This window comes from Pipistrellus hanaki, assembly GCF_964339955.1.
Source record: "Pipistrellus hanaki genome assembly, chromosome: 1".
NCBI classification, from domain to species: domain Eukaryota; kingdom Metazoa; phylum Chordata; class Mammalia; order Chiroptera; family Vespertilionidae; genus Pipistrellus; species Pipistrellus hanaki.
The window spans coordinates 21,027,026-21,046,676 of record NC_140503.1 but is presented as its reverse complement, the minus strand read 5'-3'; the positions used below and the strand labels follow the sequence as shown (position 1 = coordinate 21,046,676).

The following is a 19,651-nucleotide window of genomic DNA, read 5'->3' as shown; positions in this document are numbered from 1 at the left end:
GAGGCAGCTGGTCGATGTTTCTCTCTCATCGACATTTCTAGCTCTCTCTCTCTCCCCCTTCCTCTCTGTAAAAAATCAATAAAATATATTTAAAAAATGATAAAAAAAATAAAATAAAATAAAAGTTACATTACATCTGAGATATACAGAAGATGATTTTTAAATTATAAGTTTTGATGCCTAATAAAAAACACATGAATCTACTACTTGAAGAACTAGAATTATATTTTACAATATGGTAGCCAAATAATATGGATATTTAAACAGAATTAAATATTCAGTTCCTCATTCAGTCTCCACTTTCCAAGGGCCCAATAGCCACACGTGGCTAGTGGCTGTTACACTGGCAGCACACATACAGAACACAGTTACTGCTGCAGAAAGAGCAGTGGCCAGTGCTGAACCAGAACATTACCTACATCACCGGGCCTGCGTTGTGAAGGCCTTCCGTCTCTCGCCTCCTATCCAGATGTAAGCACTTTAAATTTTGTATTTATCATTTCTTCTTTGAAAAACAACTTTATCACGTATGTATGTATCCTTAAGCAGTAAGTTATTTATTTTGCTGGTTTTTGAACTTTATATAAGACAAGTAGTCTGCTGTAACTTGCTTTTTACATTATGGAAATATTTGTAGATGTTCACTTTCACTCTTATATAAAATGCTGCCGAAACTGGTTTAGCTCAGTGGATAGAGCGTTGGCCTGAGGACTGAAAGGTCCCGGGTTCGATTCTGGTTAAGGGCATGTACCTTGGTTGCTGGCACATACCCAGTAGGAGGTGTGCAAGAGGCAGCTGACATTTCTCTCTCATAGATGCTTCTAACTCTCTATCCCTCTCTCTTCTTCTCTGTAAAAATCAATAAAATATATTAAAAAAAATAAATTAAAAAAATAAATTAAAAAAATAAAATGCTATTGGATGATAACAACACATTCAACTAACAACTATTTACTGGGCACTTTCCGTTTGCCAGGCATTCTTCTAGGCAATGTAGATACAATTAATGAATAAAAATAGAGAAAAATCCCTAGCCGGTTTAGTTCAGGGAATAGAGCGTCAGCCTGGGGACTGAAGGGTCCCAGGATTGTTTCTGGTCAAGGGCACATGCCCGGATTGTGGCTCGATCCCTGTAGGGGGCATGCATAAGGCAGCCAATCAATGATTCTCTCTCACTGATATTTCTCTCTCTTCCTCTCTGGGGAAAAAAAAAAAGACAAAAATCCCTACCATTATGTAGTTTACATTTTCTAGTCAATGAACATGTGCTTTTAATCTTAAGTTTTTCCTTTAAATACTGTTCCAGCAAAACAAAGCTCCAATAAAACAGCTGTGCTCTGCAAAAAGATATTGTGACAAGTAGTAATATGCACAAATAGATGTTGAGCCATGAATTACTAAAGGAGTCTAATAAGAGGTATAATGTATGTGTGTGTGTGTGTCTGCAAACTAAAGTGCAACAATTCTAGATCAGATTTTCAACTACTACTTTTTTGAAGGATTATCTACTTTTATTCTGGATTTTTTATCTGTTTGATTCACAAAATATCAGAACTCAGGTTCTGAGATATCCAAGACTACAGGTACACTAGCAAATGGAAAACCAGAAAGAAACACAGATCCAGTTTCCTGGCATGATCCCAAATAACACAGCACTAAGAACAAAGAAGCCAAAGGAAAACGACAGAGCTTTCAGCTAGTTTTCCTAACCACCTGGAAGTCTAGCCAACTTTTCATTTTGAGAGTCTGTTTTGAAAAACTATTTCTATAGAGTAGGATACCCCTAGAAATACCATGGAAATACAGGGTAGACAGAATCTGTTGCCCCTAAGCATCGTCAGGAAAAAGACAATACATAAGTCACATTACAATATTGGGCAAGCCACATAATTACTTCCATATGTGTGGGGGCCTCTTCCTCTGACCACAATGTAAAAGTCGTAACTTACTGTGAAACCCACCAAAATATAATCCTCCCTCTTGATCACTGTATTCCTGTTTCCAAAAGATCATTTCCTTTTCTGGGAGAGAATGTATGGATTCCAACCCAAAGTTCCACCTCTCACAAAACTACTGGCACCTAAGACATTGCTACTTACCAGTTCCAATGGATAAACCACTGCTATTGGAACGGATGGTCTTAGAATTCAATACTTTCTCTGAGGAGAAAAATTCAGTAGTTAAGCATTATATACAGCTATAGGCAGGAAAAAGTGAGAAGGACTAGGATAGGGAGTTGATCTAGGAGATAACTGCTATCCCTCACTCCAGATAAAATTAATTACAGTTTTAGATATTAATAATATAAACAAAGCACCACTAGCTACTCTAACTATATTCACTATATAAAGTAGCAATTCTCCTTAACGTTCTTTGGAATCATCTGGGAAGCTTTAGAGGTTCGGTTTAATTGGACAGGGATTTCTAAAAGCTCCTCAGGAGACTCTGATGTGCAGCCAAGGTAGTGAACCACTGATCTGAAAGAATGAACTTGTAAATCTCATGGCAGGCCTTCATATAATTTAGTTCATAACCAAGTACTCTTTCTGCAGAAAGCAGTGGTGATTTAGTTTCTTTTTAAAGGTGTACTAAATGTTTCTCACAATAGCATTAATACACAACAAATGCATTAGTAGAGAACTAGAAGTAACAAATTCAATGGCAAGGGAGGCAGAGGACAAAGTTAAAAAACGCCCAGCTAGTGTGGCTCAGAGGCTGAGTGTCAACCTATGAATCAGGAGGTAAGGGCTCAATTTTCGGTCAGGGCACATGCATGGTTATGGGCTTTATCCCCAGTGCGGGGTGTATAGGAGGCAGCTGATCTATGATTCTCTCTCATCAGTGATGTTTCTCTCTCTACCTCTTCCTCTCTGAAAGCAATAAAAAAAAAAATTATTTTTAAAATAGTCAAGAGGTGGCAAATGATAAAGCTCAGGAAGTGACAATGTTCTGTTTCTACCACTAGGCATGGCATCACTGACATTGTAAGACTTATGGAAGTAGCCTCGTTTCTTCAGGACACTTCTGTTTCCAAGAATGTAGCCACCAGTATGTTAGGTGCAGGTCTAGCCCCTGTCAAAGCCACCTCAACCCTCACATGTGAAACCCTTACCAACAATGAGAATGGTGTGCCAGCCACGGCAAGATAGATCTGGGACATGATGCAGAGATCCAAAAATAGGCCGAGGCCAGGAGGTACAGATATCAGAGCCATGAGGTCTCTCTGTAGGGGTCATTGCCAGGCGACCATTACCACCATTGCCCCAGGCAAAAATGTGATTATCTAGGAGAAAAAAAAAAACGCACATTAAACATCAGGAAGTTTAATAGAATGCTGGCTTCCCAAATCTGGGTTTCCCACCTCTATGCCCTAGAGCTAGAAAGTTTCCCACTCTGTACAAAATTAGGGAAAGCTGTTTACCCCCCTATATAAGCCTAAACAATTCCTATATTCCCCAGGTGGAAATGTCTACCATTCTTACATATTGCCATCCAGTCATTTATTCATTCTACTCATTCAACAACTGTTTGTGATCATTCATTCAAATATTTACTGGGCATCTACTTCATGAAAGGCACTGCTTGAGGTGCTGGGGACAGAGCAGTGAATAAAGCAGTCGCTGCCCTCTGCAAGTGACAGACTAGTAGGGGAAGACTGAAAAATAGTAAAATAGTGGAAATAAAAAAGGGAGGTATTATTACTTTAGACTAAATGCCCGGTGCACGGGTTCATGAACCAGTGGGGTCCCTTGGCCTGGCCTGCGGGGACTGGGCTCAAACTGGCTCTCTGACATCCCCCGAGGGGTCCCAGATTGTGAGAGGGCGGTTCTCGGGTGATGCATCCCAGAATCTGGCTCCCTCCTCTCTGGTTCCAGGGCATCAGCTGCCAAATCACCATAGCTCAGTAGCTCCTGTGTTGAGTGTCTGCCCCCTGCTGGTCAGTGCACATCATAGCTACAGTCAAAGTGTCTGCCCCCTGGTGGTCACTGTGCACCATAGCTATTGGTCAGATGGTCATTTAGGCACATATATCGATATATATATATATATATATATATCAATATATGAGAGAGAGAGAGAGAGAGAGACACTAGAGGTCCAGTGCACGCAATTTGTGCACTTGTGGGGGTCCCCTCAGCCCTGCTTGCACTCTCTCATAGTCTGGGAGCCCTTGGGGGATGTCCGACTGACAAGGAGTGGGCCTAAGCCTTCAGTCAAACATCCTTAGAGGCTCCTGCCATGGCTGCTGTGCTTGCCAGCTATGAGCCTGGCTTCTAGCACACTGACCACCAGGGGGCAGCTTCTGCATTAAGCATCTGCCCCCTGGTAGTCAGTGCGTATCACAGCGACCAGTTGTTCCACAGTTAGGTCGATTTGCATTTTTATTGCCTTTTATTATATAGGATAGGATAGTCAGAGAAATACTTGTTGATCTTTGGCAGAGACCTGACTGAAGAAAGAGAGAGCCATGTGGCTATCTAGGGGAAGAGCTTTCCAGGCAGGAAACAGTAAGTGCAAAAGTCCTGTAGGTAACGTGAGCACCTCAAACAAGAAACAAGAAAGACCCTGCAGCTGGAGCAAAGTAAGAGGGGAAGGTAATCAGAGAAGAGATCAGGCGATGGCTGGGGTCCTGGACATGTAGGACCTATGTAGGCCATTGTAATGACTTTAATTTTTATTAATCAAGATAGGAAACTATTAGAGCTTCTGAATAGTAGGTATTTGAAAAAATCCCTCAGGCTACCATAAGAAGAAACAACTATAAGGGACCAAAGATGGAAGCAGGGAGACCAGTTGTAGTGAAGCTGCTGAGAAGTGGTTAGACATAATCAGAAGATAATTAGTAGGTTTGCTGATGATGAGATATGGGGTGTAGGGTGGAGCTGCCATTTACTGAGACAGGAAGGCTGCAGGTGAAACAGGTTTGTACAGAAAATAAGAAGTTTGGTTTTGAATATAGTAAGTTTGTTTGAGATGCCTGTAACTTCTTATCCAAATCAGGACAGTTTTGAATTAAAAGGGGGTATGATTAATGATTAAGCCAGGACAATAGGCATGAATCAGGACTGACCCAGGAAAGCTAGGCTATAAAGCCCCCTTATCTTTAAACATCTAAGAGGCTGTTGAGTGAGTGTGGAGAAAAGAGGTGTTCATATAAAGCTATTGGCATATAGGGAGGATTTAAGATAATGAGCTCACTCAGAGAGTAAAGGAAGGCAGTGGAGAGACAGAAGGACTGAGCCCCAGGCACTCCAGGGCTTAGGAGTTGGATACTGCCACGGCACCTGACCTACCTGCCTGAACTACTCTGTTTATATGGGTATCTCTCCTCCCTTCCTAGCATGTGGGTTCCTAAAGGACAGGGCCTTCCTGAGACACACTTCTCTATTTCCAGAGCCTAAAAGAGGACTTGGGAGCATAGCAGGCACTGAGTTTGTTTGCTGTGTGAATGAGGCAAGCAATACATTTTAGAATAGTACAGGGACTTTGGTCAAGAGGTAATAGTAATATGTCTAGCCACAGAATCCAATTTATTCCCTCATTCTGAAGTTTAACTCATGAAATACACAGATCTACTGAAGAAACATTGAGGCCCTGTGTACTTGCTGCACTAAATTTAATCCTTAGAGACATCTTGACTGTCTTTCTAGGTAACATTTCCACTTACCTAGTCTGACTAAACAGTTTGTTTCCTAAAATCCCTTGTTTTAGGACAAGCAGAGAATGTTCATATGCCACTATGATAGCTGCTCCACTTAATATGGTGATAACAGATAACTAATCTGACACTATCCCTGGGTCCGTTATGTATATACACCAGGTAGTCTAGAAGAAAACAAAGATATCGCAGGGCATGAACCACACACACACACACACACACACACACACACACACACACGCACAGCTGAAATGAGCGAAAAAACAAAAAGATGCAATGTGACTTATTTACCAGTCTCCAGAAAGAAGTGGCTACAGAAATTAAAAAAGTTCAAAAGGTACTACAGGAAGTCAGAAAAAAGAGAAGAAAAAGAAAGCAGAAGAAAACGGGAAGGAAATGAAGACTAGCAGAAGTGGCAGTACGAAAGAGAAGTGGTGATAACAGCAAGAATATGCTGCAGAGAAGAAACAGCTATGAGAGGAAGGAAGAAAATTCAGTGAGACTAGCTCAGAAAACAGAGACACACAGTATACAGTCCTGCAGGACATCACTGCAGTGGCAGCTGACCCCAATGTTAAGGAGTAAGGTCAAATTATGTGGTTCTCTTCTCCAGTCCCCTAGCCAACATTTATTGAAACCCATATGGTGCTGAACAGGTATATATAACTATTTAATAATTCTTGAAACATTCTATCAAATTTGTTAAAGTAAAAAAAGCAGGTACTTAGAATATTAACCTGACATTATTTAGAAATCTGATCTTAACAATCACTATGTTGAATACATGAAAACTTAATGACATGCACAACAACTGGCCACTAATTCAACACAAATTAAAAGGTTAACATATGATCCAATTTCACAAATAACTAGTTCACCTCTTTCCCAACCAAAAACTGAAGGATGTGTCAGACTCACCGTCAGTGGCAGCAATGGTAAACTCGTCACCGCAGGAGACCCTGATCACCTGCTTCCCACCGAGGGGTCCCCCCAACAGGTTGATTCCTAGACGCTTTTTATAATTCCCAACACCCAGCTGTCCACACTTGTTGCAGCCAAAAGTCAGCAGCCGGCCTCGCTCTGAGAGAGAAGCAAAAATAAATAACCAGGCACAAATAGGCCAATGGAACAGAGGGCAAAAGCAGCCAATACAGAGTTCCACAGACTAGCGTCTGGCTGTTAAGAGTACATACACAAATCCAAAGCTAGCCACACGATCCTGGACCTAGGGAGCTATGGTATATAGAACCATGACCAATTAGAGCCAGGAAGTGACTCAATATTCTATTTTCTCTCTAATATTGTATTTAAAATGTAGAAAAAGAGTAATACCTAACTTAGAAAATTACAGAGGGTAGTTGTCTACATTATAAGTGTGACATTCTCATTAAGGTATGTATTGATTATGCACTTATAATTACCAATAACTATCTACTTGAATGCCTTAGTTTGTTAATGAGAATATACTGGGTGCTAGTGGAAAATCAAGAGAATGTATATATTGTTTATAAAAGCTCACACTTGATAGCCCGAGTAAGGCCTATGTGTAGTTGTAAATCAACTCACCATCAATAGCAGCTGTGTGAGTCTTGCCTGGGGCAATTGTTCGGATCTTATAAAAGGACAACTGTTTGGCCAATGTAAAGGAGGTTGTGTAGGGAACCTCATGGTATGCCTGAAACAAGATAAAACAAAAGTGGAGACTCATGAGGTAAAAAACAAAAGGGTAACAGGTTGAAAATGTTGTCAGGATGACCAAAAGGCCTTTCAGGCAAATTGTGGGAAAACGCACAATTTCATCATACTACTCAGAACAGTGGGCAATTTAAAATTTATGAATTACTTATTTCTGGAATTTTCCACTTAATATTTTTGGACTGTGGCTGACTGTGGGTAACTAAAACCTGAGAAAGCAAAACAGTGGATAAAGGGGAACTACTGTAATGGTAATTTTGAATATGCCTTTTCAAACCACACAGACATCCTCCCTAGACTTGCCCTGAATTTGAGAATCACTACTTCAGAGACTGCTTTAAAAATTAATTCTTATCTCTTCCATTGAGTCAGAAAACTTTTGTCTCTTATATTTGATTCTTTAGAAAAATGATAAAAATTCATCATACTAACACAAAGGGGAGACTAAATTTCATGACATCCTTGAAGGAGGTAAATGGTAATTATATGTAATAAGCCTGTACAGGATCAGTGATTTGGGAGCAATAAATCTAAAAACTCGAGATGTGGCACATGGAAATATGATTCTTTTCATAATGTTAATTTTCTTATGCCTATTTCAGTGATAAGACAGAACCTGAATTCTATCACTTGATTCTTTGTAATCAATTGATTTATTGAGATATAACAAACTATAAAATGTTACACAGCTGGATATGTTTTCCTGTATGCATACAAATGTAAAACTATCATCCTGATCAAAATATAGACCATTCCTAACACCTTATAGTCTCTCTTCCACCCCTTCTGTTAATACCCATTATCCTCCTCCAAGAAGTAACCACTATTTTAGCTTCTGCCATCATGTTAATTTACCTGTTCTTAAACTTGATATAATTGGAATTATATAGTATGCACTCTTTTGTGGCTGGCTTCTTTTGCCAAACATGTCTGTGAGATCCTCACATTATTCCTAAGTCAAATTCCATGGTCACTAACCAATAATAGCATTCCCAAAGAGATTCTGACAATGTGGCTAGGACACTAAGGAGATACTCACTTCATGGTTGATAATACCAGACATACACTGATTCAGACCCAGTTTATTGAATTCATTGAGTCCACAGGCCAGCACTTTGCCTGACTGGGTCAGAAGAAATGTCCCATCACAGCCACATTGAACAGCAACAATAATCAAGGCCTTCGGAACATCCACCTGCAATGAAAAAAAAAAAAATCCCTCAAATGTAACTTGTATTAGGAAAAAACCCCTGAGATCCTTCCAAAACAATGTCCTACATTTAACAGAATGACTATAGGAAAGTAGACTGCTCTAAGCTCTTCAGATCTGCACAGCAGCTTAGAGGCTACTGTTTTCAGGTTTTTTAATAAAGTAAAAGGCAGTTCCAGGTCAGCTAAACAGACAGCCCCTGTCAAAGCTGGTTTTCAGAACAGTCCTACGTAGGAAAACTTCTCAGAAAAGTTGGGAAAGGAGCAGCTTCACTCATTGCTGATGTTGCCCGCTGAGACAGAAGGCTAGGACAGTCATAAAAGACTCAGCAGCCCTGTGGGGTCCCAGGCTGGTCATGTTTTAAGTGAGGAGATAGAGTACTGAGGTACCAGCCAGGACTTCCGAATGCTCACATCCCTCTGCAGCTAACCAGACGGGTAGGGGAGACACATGACGGATGTCTTTGAAACCTGAAAACTCAAACCTCAAAGTTCCGACTACAGCCTTTTCAGAAGAGGAACAGCTGATAACCCCACTGAGAACAGCCCCACAAATACATGTTAAATTTTTACATGTAAATAAACACATGCAGTGAATGGGATAGTGGATTACAGCCAACCTTTTCGAGTGGGCAAGCCTGTGCCTTAGGGTGGGTGTGAGAGGTGACTATGCTCTTCCCTCAGCTGGTTTCAGCTCCTGTGCCAGCTCTTAAAAGTGCCAGCTCTTGCAGTGATGGGAGTAATTAGATACTATGTTTTATACAATGTGACCCCTAAATACAAAAACTATTTCAACTGGTGTTCAACTGGGGAAATAAATAGGAGGGAGGACTGTGTTGGACTAAAAGATAGTATGTTGTTTTCCAATATCTTTCCAAGGAATTTTCCAGGGTGTATTTAGCTCGATGTGACTTTTTCACTGTACAAGCTAATTTTAGCTCTCATCCCGAGAAAGATGTGACTCCACAGTGTCTACAGAGGCTGTATCCTCTTTGTTAATTTTTTATGATTTAGTCAGATGACAAGACCACATAGTGCTAAATCTGGAATCCTGGATTGTCAGTGTCCTAGATAGGAAATATTTCAGAAATGAACACCTTGATATGAGGAGTCAGAGAAAGAGGACACATTCCTGCAGTCCGTGTGACCTAAATAGGCTTTAGGAAGCAGCTGCTTCTGATTTTACCTTTTGTGGTGTATAATAATCCTCTTCTGAATCCAAACCCAGTCGTCCTGAGACACACGTAAGAAAGAAAATCATTAAAATGAGGGCCTCCTCCAATGGACAAAGACAAGGGGGTGGTGAGGGCCGGGGGCGGGCTAAAGGGGTCAATGGGGGGAAAAGGGGACATCTATAATACTTTCAACAATAAAGAATTATTTAAAAAAATGAGGACCTCCTTCCCAATGAATATATTCCGTAAGATTTTCCTTTACTGAATTAACACTTCTCAAGTAGAGGCTACAAGATGTGTTTAGATGCACACAAGCCTGAAAGCAGGTTGTGTGACTGGGAATAAGTGGACAGAGACAGGGCTACACCTACCATATTCACCACAGCCCCAAGAATAGACTTCTTTGTTTCGTGTCAAAACCACCACATGGTTATCTCCACAGGAGACCTGCTCCACTGGATTGTTCAGGAAGAAGTCCAGCGGTATGGGCTCTAGTACTTCGGGGCCAAAAACCTTATCCATTCCCATGCAGCCATAATAATCAGATCCAAAGGCATAGAGCTGACCCTCATCTGTAAAAGGGAGGAAAGCACAACCTATCAAAAGAATGACTTATTTTGTCCAATCAGAAAGCTGGGCAGGACTGAAATGAAGACTATCCCAGCCAATGAGCTCACATGAGATGATTACATCAGAGAAGTCTGAAGGCTAGGCTATGCAAGTCTAAAGTTGTTTGTATTTATAGGATCACTTGTGCTGTTACAATAACAGTTTTAAAAAGTGGTAGTATCCTCATGTTAAAGACTGACATTTTTTACTGCAATCATCTCTATTTTATAGAGAAAAAGAGAGGTACTAACGAATCATAAAGTGAGTATTGACAAGACCAAAATTTAATTTTAGCTCTTAATTCTTGATTTAGTGTTATCTACACCTGACTAGGTGGTGAAGTTATTTTTCTCTATACCTGGGACATTCCATATCCTACCTCTTCTCTGTTACCCACCTGCCTTCTCCTGGCTCATCACCCCCCTAATATTATAGTAAATTGAGCACGTTGTTATTAATGTGTATATCTGCTCACTGTCTTTGGTTTTGTGAATATTGTCTTTTGTTATAAAATCTCAACTGAAACTGCACAGTATAATACCCCACATTAAATACACTCGGTTGCTTTCTGCTGGTGGCTTACCTGTCACACAGACAGTGAAATCATCACCACATGACACCTGATGAATAGCTTTGCCTTGCAACTTTTCCACATGCTTGGGCTGTCGGTAGGAAGCTTTGTCTCCATGGCCCAGCTGACCATGGAGTTTAGTGCCCCCTTGCATGTTCTGTGAAATAAAGAGGTCTTGTGAAGTTTTAACCTTTCATGCCAAAAAGCTAATCTTCAATATAACTTTTTGTAAAGAAAAACAATAGGGAAAATATCAACTGGAAATTTAGAAATGAAAAAAAAAAAAGGATAAGGAGATTAAACTGTTATTTATTTACTTATGAGATTAAAACTTTTAATCGTAGGTAGTAAAAAACCCCTGCCAGCAGGTAAAGACTTAAAAGTATTCAAACAGCCAAAACCGGTTTGGCTCAGTGGATAGAGCGTCAGCCTGCAGACTCAAAGGTCCCAGGTTCGATTCCGGTCAAGGGCATGTACTTTGGTTGCAGGCACATCCCCAATAGGGGGTGTGCAAGAAGCAGCTGATCAATGACTCTCTCTCATCGATGTTTCTAACTCTTTCTCTCCCTTCCTCCCTGTAAAAAATCAATAAACTGAAATCCACCAGGTCTTAAAAGGACACAGTTCCAATTTTGCCTTTTTCTTTTAATTCTAAGGTGAACTATATATATTTAACTAGAGGCCCGGTGCATGACATTTGTGCACTGGGAGGACAGTGGAGTGTCACTCAGCCCAGCCTGCACCCTCTTGCAGTCTGGGACCCCTCAGGGAATGTCTCCCTGTGGGCCAAAGCTGGCAGTCGGACATCCCCTGAGGGGTCCTTAGCACTGCCATGGAGGCAGGAGTCCATCTTCTGGCTGAGTGGTGCTTCCCTTGTGGGAGCGCACTAACCATTAGGGGCTGTTCCTGTGTTGAGCACCTGCCCCCTGGTGGCCAGTGCACATCATAGCGATCAGTCGTTCCACTGTTCAGTGGATTTGCATATTAGGGTTTTATTATATAGAATTATGGGTGATGATAAAAATTATTTTATATAGTCTAATTTATTTTCTACTGGAGTACATCCTCTTAGATATTCTCACTAGAAGTTTTACAAATTTTGGTCACAGTTGCCTTGAAATATATAGAGTTCTAAGGAATTTGACTACATCAAAGAGGCTGCTATACAGCACAGAGAATAGTCCTAAATGACTTTCCAATATTTTAATAGAGATAAGTAATTCTTTTCATCCATAACTCAACTCAATTTTTATATAATTTTTTTTAAAATATATATTTTATTTTGTACAGAGAGGAAGAGAGAGAGACAGAGAGTTAGAATCATCGATGAGAGAGAGTCATCGATCAGCTGCCTCTTGCACACCCCCTACTGGGGATATGCCCGCAACCAAGGTACATGCCTTTGACCGGAATCAAACCCGGGACCCTTCAGTCCCCAAGCTGACGCTCTATCCATTGAGCCAAACCGGTTTCGGCTCTTATATAATTTTTTAGTTTTTATATTTTTAGAGAGAAAGGGAGAGGGAGAGAGAAAAAAAGCAATGTGAGAGTTAAACACTGATCAGCTGCCTCCTGCATGCTCCCTACCAGGGATTGAGCCTGCAACCCAGGCATGTGCCGTGATGGAGAATTGAACTGGCAACCTTTTGCTGCCCAACCAACAAGCTAGGGAAAGTCTTTATATAACTGTTTTTTAAGACACTAATTTCACTCTACTTTTGGCAGCGCACAGAGGGTCTAGTTCTTTCAGGGATAGTGTTTTATGAAATAACAAGTTACCACTCAACAAGAGATGCCATATCATTCATTCTATCAATCAACAGTTGAGTTTCTCCACTATTTCACCCACCTAAAGCCTGTCCTCCTAAAGACTACAAAAAATTACTAGAAAAAAATGACTTCCCTCAGGAAAAGGAGGAAGAGTGAAAACCAAGGACCTAAGACAAGATCAGGTAAAGAAAGAGCAGTCTAAAACAAACCTGAGAAGGCATAGCTGAAGAGACAGGAGGAAAGCTAAGGGAACATGCTCTCATGGGAGCCAAGGGAAGACAAAGCTTCAAGAAGAGAGTGGTCAACTTCACCGTATCACATCCTGCTGGAGATCAAGCAAGATAAGGACTTGCTTATAAAAAGCATCTGTTTTATTTTCACAATTTATAAGTCACTTTGTTAAGAGTAGTTTCAATAAAATGACAGAGATGAAAGTTGCATTGTTGGTGAATGAGGAACAAGTGGGAGATAAAGAAATAGCAATACATGTGATCTGATCAAGAAGGTGAGAGCCAAAACCGGTTTGGCTCAGTGGATAGAGCATCAGCCTGCGGACTGAAAGGTCCTGGGTTCGATTCCGGTCAAGGGCATGTACCTTGGTTGCGGGCACATCCCCAGTAGGGGGTGTGCAAGAGGCAGCTGATCGATGATTCTCTCTCATCGATGTTTCTAGCTCTCTGTCCCTCTCTCTTCCTCTCTGTAAAAAATCGATAAAATATATTAAAAAAAAAAAAAAAAGGGAGAGATAGGATGCAATCTAGAGGGGAACAAAGGAAAATCCTACTCTAGATATACCTAGCCATCTTCAATCACTGATGGACGTCTTGGGATTTTCCTGCCATGGCACACTGCTTCATTTGTTTACAAAGCTATTTCACAGATATTAGTTGCTCTGAATCTCATTGTAATAGAACAAGGTAATTAAGTGATTTTCTTAAACTAGAGTCCAGTTTCCTAAGTCCAAACCTAGAGCTCTTAAAAAAACAATTTACTAGAGACCTAATATGTACTAGGCTTTGGACATACATCAGTGAATTTTAAAAATACAAAATCTATGTTCTTTATATTCCATCAGCCCATGCTGCTACTTCTGCAGCACATGTTCAGCTTAGACATCTGGGTCTGGTAAACAATTATGCTTACATCACTGTTCTAAAGTACTTAGCGTTCACTTACCACCCAGGTGTATAGTTCCTTCTCCACTGTGACCACAGCAAAGTGGGTGTTCCCTGCACACACCTGCCGAGCAGTACAGCCACTCCTGATGACATCCAGTTTTTGGGGAGAGGATTTTCCACCACCCCAAACATAGACTTCACTGGTTCGAGATGTTACCACAGCAATGGGTGCTTCAGACACAGTGCTTGACCTGCCAACAACCCCCAGAACAAAGACACATTTAACATAAAAACTGTATCATAGAAAAATGCTTCCAGTCTGTTCCCTGAGAAGAACTGCCAATTATGGTATGAGAAAGTATGTTCTTTCTTGACAACCCATTTTAACCTTCAATCATTGCAGGCTTTGCAATTCCTGCCTCAGGGCTTCATCACAGCTCAGCCAGATCAGATTCCAGTCTGATCCAGAACACCTACACTTTTCAACTTTTCAACATTCATCATGGTAATGATGTCCACTTTAGCATGAGGGTGAATTATAGCTTTCCTCTTCTCAGAAATAACTATCTGACATTTAAGCAGATGTTGGCTTCTGAAAGGAGGCCAAAGGCTAATTACCGGGATCAAACAATGCACAGACCCAACAAAGAAAGACACCCTGGTGATAATTCAAGATATATTACTTTTCAAGAGTCTCTTGAACATTTACCTTGGTCTCTTTGTAGGTCCATTAAGCAGTGTGACTTTTTCTTCCATCTCTCTACCAAAAGAAAGGAAAATATACATGAGCAAAATAATATAACCCTATGTTGTACCAGTGTCTCTTTAATATATTTCACAGATTTGATTCTCTATAAACTGTATGTGTCCTATAACATTACAGTACTTTTAGGAAAGAACCCGAAACAACTCAGTTATATAGGCGTGGCTTTAGACAATTCATTAAATACAGGAGGCCAGCAGTTTGTTTTCTATCTCTGAGAAATGTTCCAGGCTGGAAGAGAGAACCTTGAGACCTCTGATGCACATTTTTAAGTACCTACCAACATCTCCATCTAGTCTGCCCACTGACTCCCCAAGTTCAACATCGCTAAATCTCAGCTCATTACCTCTCTCCCATACAACTTTTCTTTCTGACTTTCCTATTTCTAAAACTGCCAACCCCATTCTCCTAATCAACAAGTTCTATAGATTCTACCTATACAATGTCCTCTATACTCACCCCTTTGTCCCAGTCTCCCCACCTTAATTCTAGGCATCTTTACTTCCCACCTGGACTATGATAGCACTTTCTGATTGGTCTCACCATGGTTCCAATCCACTTTACCCAGCCCTATACTGATGCAACACTGACATCACTATTGTTAAGCAACTCTTAGGCTGCCTCTCATCACATGAACTGTCCTCTCATACACATCCAATACTTCTGTTCTATATCTTGAATTAAGCACAAATTCCTTTGTCTGGCACTCAACCTTTTTTCCTACCTTTCCAGCCCTCCTTCCCTCTATTTACTGCCCATGTTTTAGCCCAGGGTTTTCATTCTGCCTAAATTGATTATAACTGAATTCCTGGGATGGTCCTAGGCATCAATATTTTTTGAAAGCTTCTGCAATGTTGCTCTTGAGAACCCTGTGACTATAACCACCACTAATCTAGCCAGATAGGACTTGAGGTTTCCTGAATACTTCCCACAACTTTCTGTGGGTGTGCTTCATCTGGAAAGCTCTTTGTCTTACATTTTTCCATCAAAGTACAAAGTTTTATAGAATATATGTATGTAAATCTACAATTATCTCAATAAAAATTGCAATTAAAAATTATAAATAGAAATATTTAAATAAGAGATTACAATAGTGATTATACTATTGAGAAATAAATTAGATAAAAAAAAATTTAAACGTCAATCAGCCCCAAAGAGTGACATCTCTGAATATATACAGAACATAAATGTCAGGCCACAGTGCTGTACCTGGAGTATCACACATAATTCTAGGCACGAAAACACTGCTTCGGAAAAGAAGCAGAAAAGATTAATTAAATAACCTAACAGAAATAAAGGTACTAACCAAAAAGAAAAGCTTGTGGAATTAGGTATAAGGGTAAGCTTAAAAAAGAGCATGGAAAATGCCTGGATATTGGGAAGATATAGAAACAAAGAACTGGTAGGGGAGAAAAAGGGATAGTAAGGCAAAATGGTATAATAGGATGAAATACAGACTAGAACATTTAAGGAGGATAAAGAACACCTCTTCCTTTAGGTAAGGGTTTGAAGCCTCCTATAGGAGGTGAGGGATAAAGGCCCTCTTTCCTACCTCTAGAGCCCTCTAATAGAATAAATCTCAGCAAACAACCTGTTAGGAATCAATCAAGCTGGACTTTTAGGAAATGGGCACAAGGTATTCTCCAACTCTAACCGACTATCTAAAGGAATGTACTTAAAAAAACAAAACAAACAAAAAACAAAACGGACTGGTCCAAATCCACACTCCTATCCAACAATTATCGAGCACCTTGTGCCAGGCCTTCTTTTAATCCTCACCCTACCTCACTTAATGGAGGAGAAAACTAAGGAACAGAAATGTTAAATAACTTGACAAATATAATGACAGAACTCAGATACAAACCTAAGGATGTCTTCCCTTAATTACTAAAACTCTAATGCCTAACTCTAGATTAAAACTCATAGATGAGGGTGGGAGGTCTTAGGGTCTCATCAGTATAAATTTAAAAGAAAATAGCACAGGCTTAGGAGGTAAAAGTCAGGAGCTACCCCAAACAATGAAGGCAGAGATGTTGGTAAAAATTAGCACCAGAGCGGCCAAGTCAGGAAACACCTCCCCTTTGTGGTACTCTGATCAGATCGATAACAGTCAACCACCTACGGAAGACAACAGAGGGACTTTTTTGTACTTTACCTCCTACGTTTCCTGAGAAGGGGGCGATCTAGCAGTTCATCTGCAGTGGGTCTCTGCTCAGGATCCTAAAAAATACAAATGGAGCTAGTTTCAATATAAAGGCAATGGGCAAAATGGGATCTAGAGGCTTTTTATTTCCTTTTAGAAGGCTATTGGTTAATTATTCAAAGACCACAGTATATTATTCTTTGGTTTTAAAAAACATAATTTCCTATGTCACACTCCATGCTTCATGTTTATTTTATTAACATCAACACTGGTACATGAGTGAAAATGTAACTTTCTCGCTTAAATTTCAATATATACAGAATGTAAGAATCTTGTGGAGTGCTTGTTACAAATAAAGATTTCTGGGCTTTATCCATAGAGATTCCGATCCAGTTGGTCTGGGTTGGGGCCCATGAATCTTCATAATTTGCTTGTAAATGCTCCCAACCATGTCTGTGGTTCATGAACAATACTTGGAATAATACTGACCCAGAGGATCACTGAAAGACAAACTGTGAGATTCTAGAACTATATATATTCTGTACATTAGGAACTCTAAATTACCTCTGACTATACTTTAAAAAAAAAAAAATTTTATTTATTTTTTACAGAGAGGAAGAGAGAGGGATAGAGAGTTAGAAATATCGATGAGAATCACCGATCAGCTGCCTCTTGCACACCCCCTACTGGGGATGTGCCCGCAACCAAGGTACATGCAATTGACCGGAATCGAACCTGGGACCTTTCAGTCCAGAGGTCGACGCTCTATCCACTGAGCCAAACCGGTTTCAGCCTGACTATACTTTTATAAAATCAAGTTACAAAAATCTTGACCATAAAAAATGGATCACTACCTTGGCCATGTTGCTCAGTTGGTTAGAGCATTGTTCCATACACCAAAAGGTTGTGGGTTCAATCCCTGGTTGGGGCACGTATAAGAAGCAACTAACTGATCGGTGTTCCTCTTTCACATTGATGTTCCCCTCTTCCCTCCCCCCCCCCTTCTCAAAAACATATCCTCAGGTGAGGATTAAAAAAAAGAAAAAAAGCATAAGGAAATCCCTTTTTTTAAAAAAAGGAGGAGTACAAGTTCACAAAGTAATAAAGAACAAAGCAGAACAAAATATGAATTTGTTGGCTGAAGCACACAACTATCAGTAATTTCCCATGCTTATCCTTCTGGGTCTATCTACAAATACGTCTTACTGGGAAAGAAGATGTGGTTTTGTGCAGGTTCACCTATGTCTGTGGTTAGCAAACTGTGGCTCGCGAGCCACATGCAGCTCTCAAGCCATGGTTTGCCGCTCTGTTGACTAATGAGTTTGCCGACCACTGCATAAGGCATTACCCTTACCCAGAAGTTTTGACTTCATGTTAAAGACATTAGTACATTATTAAAATGTTTTTTAAGTGTTTTTCCCTAAGGCAGTGGTCGGCAAACTCATTAGTCAACAGAGTGGCAAACCGAGGCTTGCGAGCCGCATGTGCCTCGCGAGCCGCAGTTTGCCGACCACTGACCTATGTCACATCTCAAACACTAAAGCTGGGAGGAAAAACACTAAGCTGAAATCACTATGTAAGTCCCACTTACCTGGTCAAGGCATGCATGGACCATTTGGATCAGTTCCAAAGAGTACTGACTAGAATCAACTTCCATGGCCCGGATTCCTTGTACAATCTTCACACACAAGTTGAGTGGATTCTATAAGAAAATGATAACTGCATTGTTCTTGGTTTTATAAAGACGGCATTATAAAATACCATTAGGGACTCTGTGATGTCTGCGCTATTATTTAATAGTTTTGCATTAGGTCTTATTTTTATAACTATTACTATGCATCAACAAGAAATGGTTAGGGATGCACTACTGCTATCAGATGAAATGAAGCCAACTGCCCGACATGGAGATATGACTATGTGGCCAATAGCATTAATATTCAGACTGTATTATAATCTGACCCTTCAACTGAACCCCCTCAAAAAGCTAAGCAAGGCTAGCTATGCTTTTTGGCTTTAAATTCTTTTGGCAATTAATTTGCCTCCTAATTTATATGTCCTAATAATGGATATACAGATAATAATAGTATGCTCCAACAGAAAAGGTAGTAAATTATAATAACAAGCTGATAATTATAATATTACTATTATAATATCATCACATTTATAGAGACCAGTATGTACTAGTAGGCATGTTATGTATTTGATTTTTTTTTAACTCTTGCAAACACTACACAAGGAGGTTATTATCCTTACCAATTCAGACATGTAACTTTCCCAAGACTACAGATAGTATAAAATAAAGCCATAATTCCAAACAAAGTCTATGACTCCAAAACTCATTTTCCTTCCACGAAAATATTTAGGAGAATTAGATGATACACCAGAATAAGCTTCAGAATTTAGAAAAATAAATAGGTCTCATGAAAAGTCAATGAATTTGCATTAACTAACACTTGCAATTTTCATATACACTAATCAGAGCATTTCTGTGAGAGGAATACATATTTTTATTTGTTATAGATAATAAAACAGAGGATCAAAGAGATGAAATGATTTTCCCAAGTTCTCACACCTGGTTTGGAAAGGTGATTGGAAGTGAACTCACTTTTGTTACTCAAATTGTGGTCCACAGACAAGTAGCATCAGTATCATCTGGAAGCTATCAGCCCTGTCCCAGACTTACTCAAACAGTCTGCATTTTAACATGATACCCAGCTGATTTCCTATGTTCTCATGTGTATTAACATTTGAGAAGCAATGCTTTACTTAAGAAAAAAAGGAAAAAACAAACAAACAAAAAAAAACTTAGAGATTTCTTATTCATAAGACGATAACAATCTTTAATAAGAGTAAATTTTTCATAAAAAAGATCAAAACACTTTCATGAGTATTATATAATTTGCCTTAGCTTTTTTAAAAAAAATGATGTAGCTGAAGCA

At 39.8% G+C, this 19,651-nt stretch overlaps 1 protein-coding gene across 2 annotated transcripts in view; it reads right to left on the bottom strand.

Moving 5' to 3' along the window:
• Positions 1-19,651, bottom strand: part of NEK9 (NIMA related kinase 9) — a 42,669-nt gene that overhangs the window by 8,071 nt on the left and 14,947 nt on the right. For both annotated transcript variants that reach the window (XM_084892678.1, XM_084892679.1), the window contains exons 7-18: positions 18,304-18,414; positions 16,725-16,789; positions 14,516-14,566; positions 13,865-14,057; positions 10,931-11,075; positions 10,110-10,310; positions 9,750-9,796; positions 8,394-8,549; positions 7,226-7,334; positions 6,578-6,739; positions 3,113-3,283; positions 2,100-2,159 (exon numbers count right to left, since the gene is read on the bottom strand). In XM_084892678.1, coding sequence (XP_084748804.1) covers positions 2,100-2,159; positions 3,113-3,283; positions 6,578-6,739; positions 7,226-7,334; positions 8,394-8,549; positions 9,750-9,796; positions 10,110-10,310; positions 10,931-11,075; positions 13,865-14,057; positions 14,516-14,566; positions 16,725-16,789; positions 18,304-18,414 — 1,471 coding nt within the window. The remainder of the gene's footprint in view (positions 1-2,099; positions 2,160-3,112; positions 3,284-6,577; positions 6,740-7,225; positions 7,335-8,393; positions 8,550-9,749; positions 9,797-10,109; positions 10,311-10,930; positions 11,076-13,864; positions 14,058-14,515; positions 14,567-16,724; positions 16,790-18,303; positions 18,415-19,651) is intronic.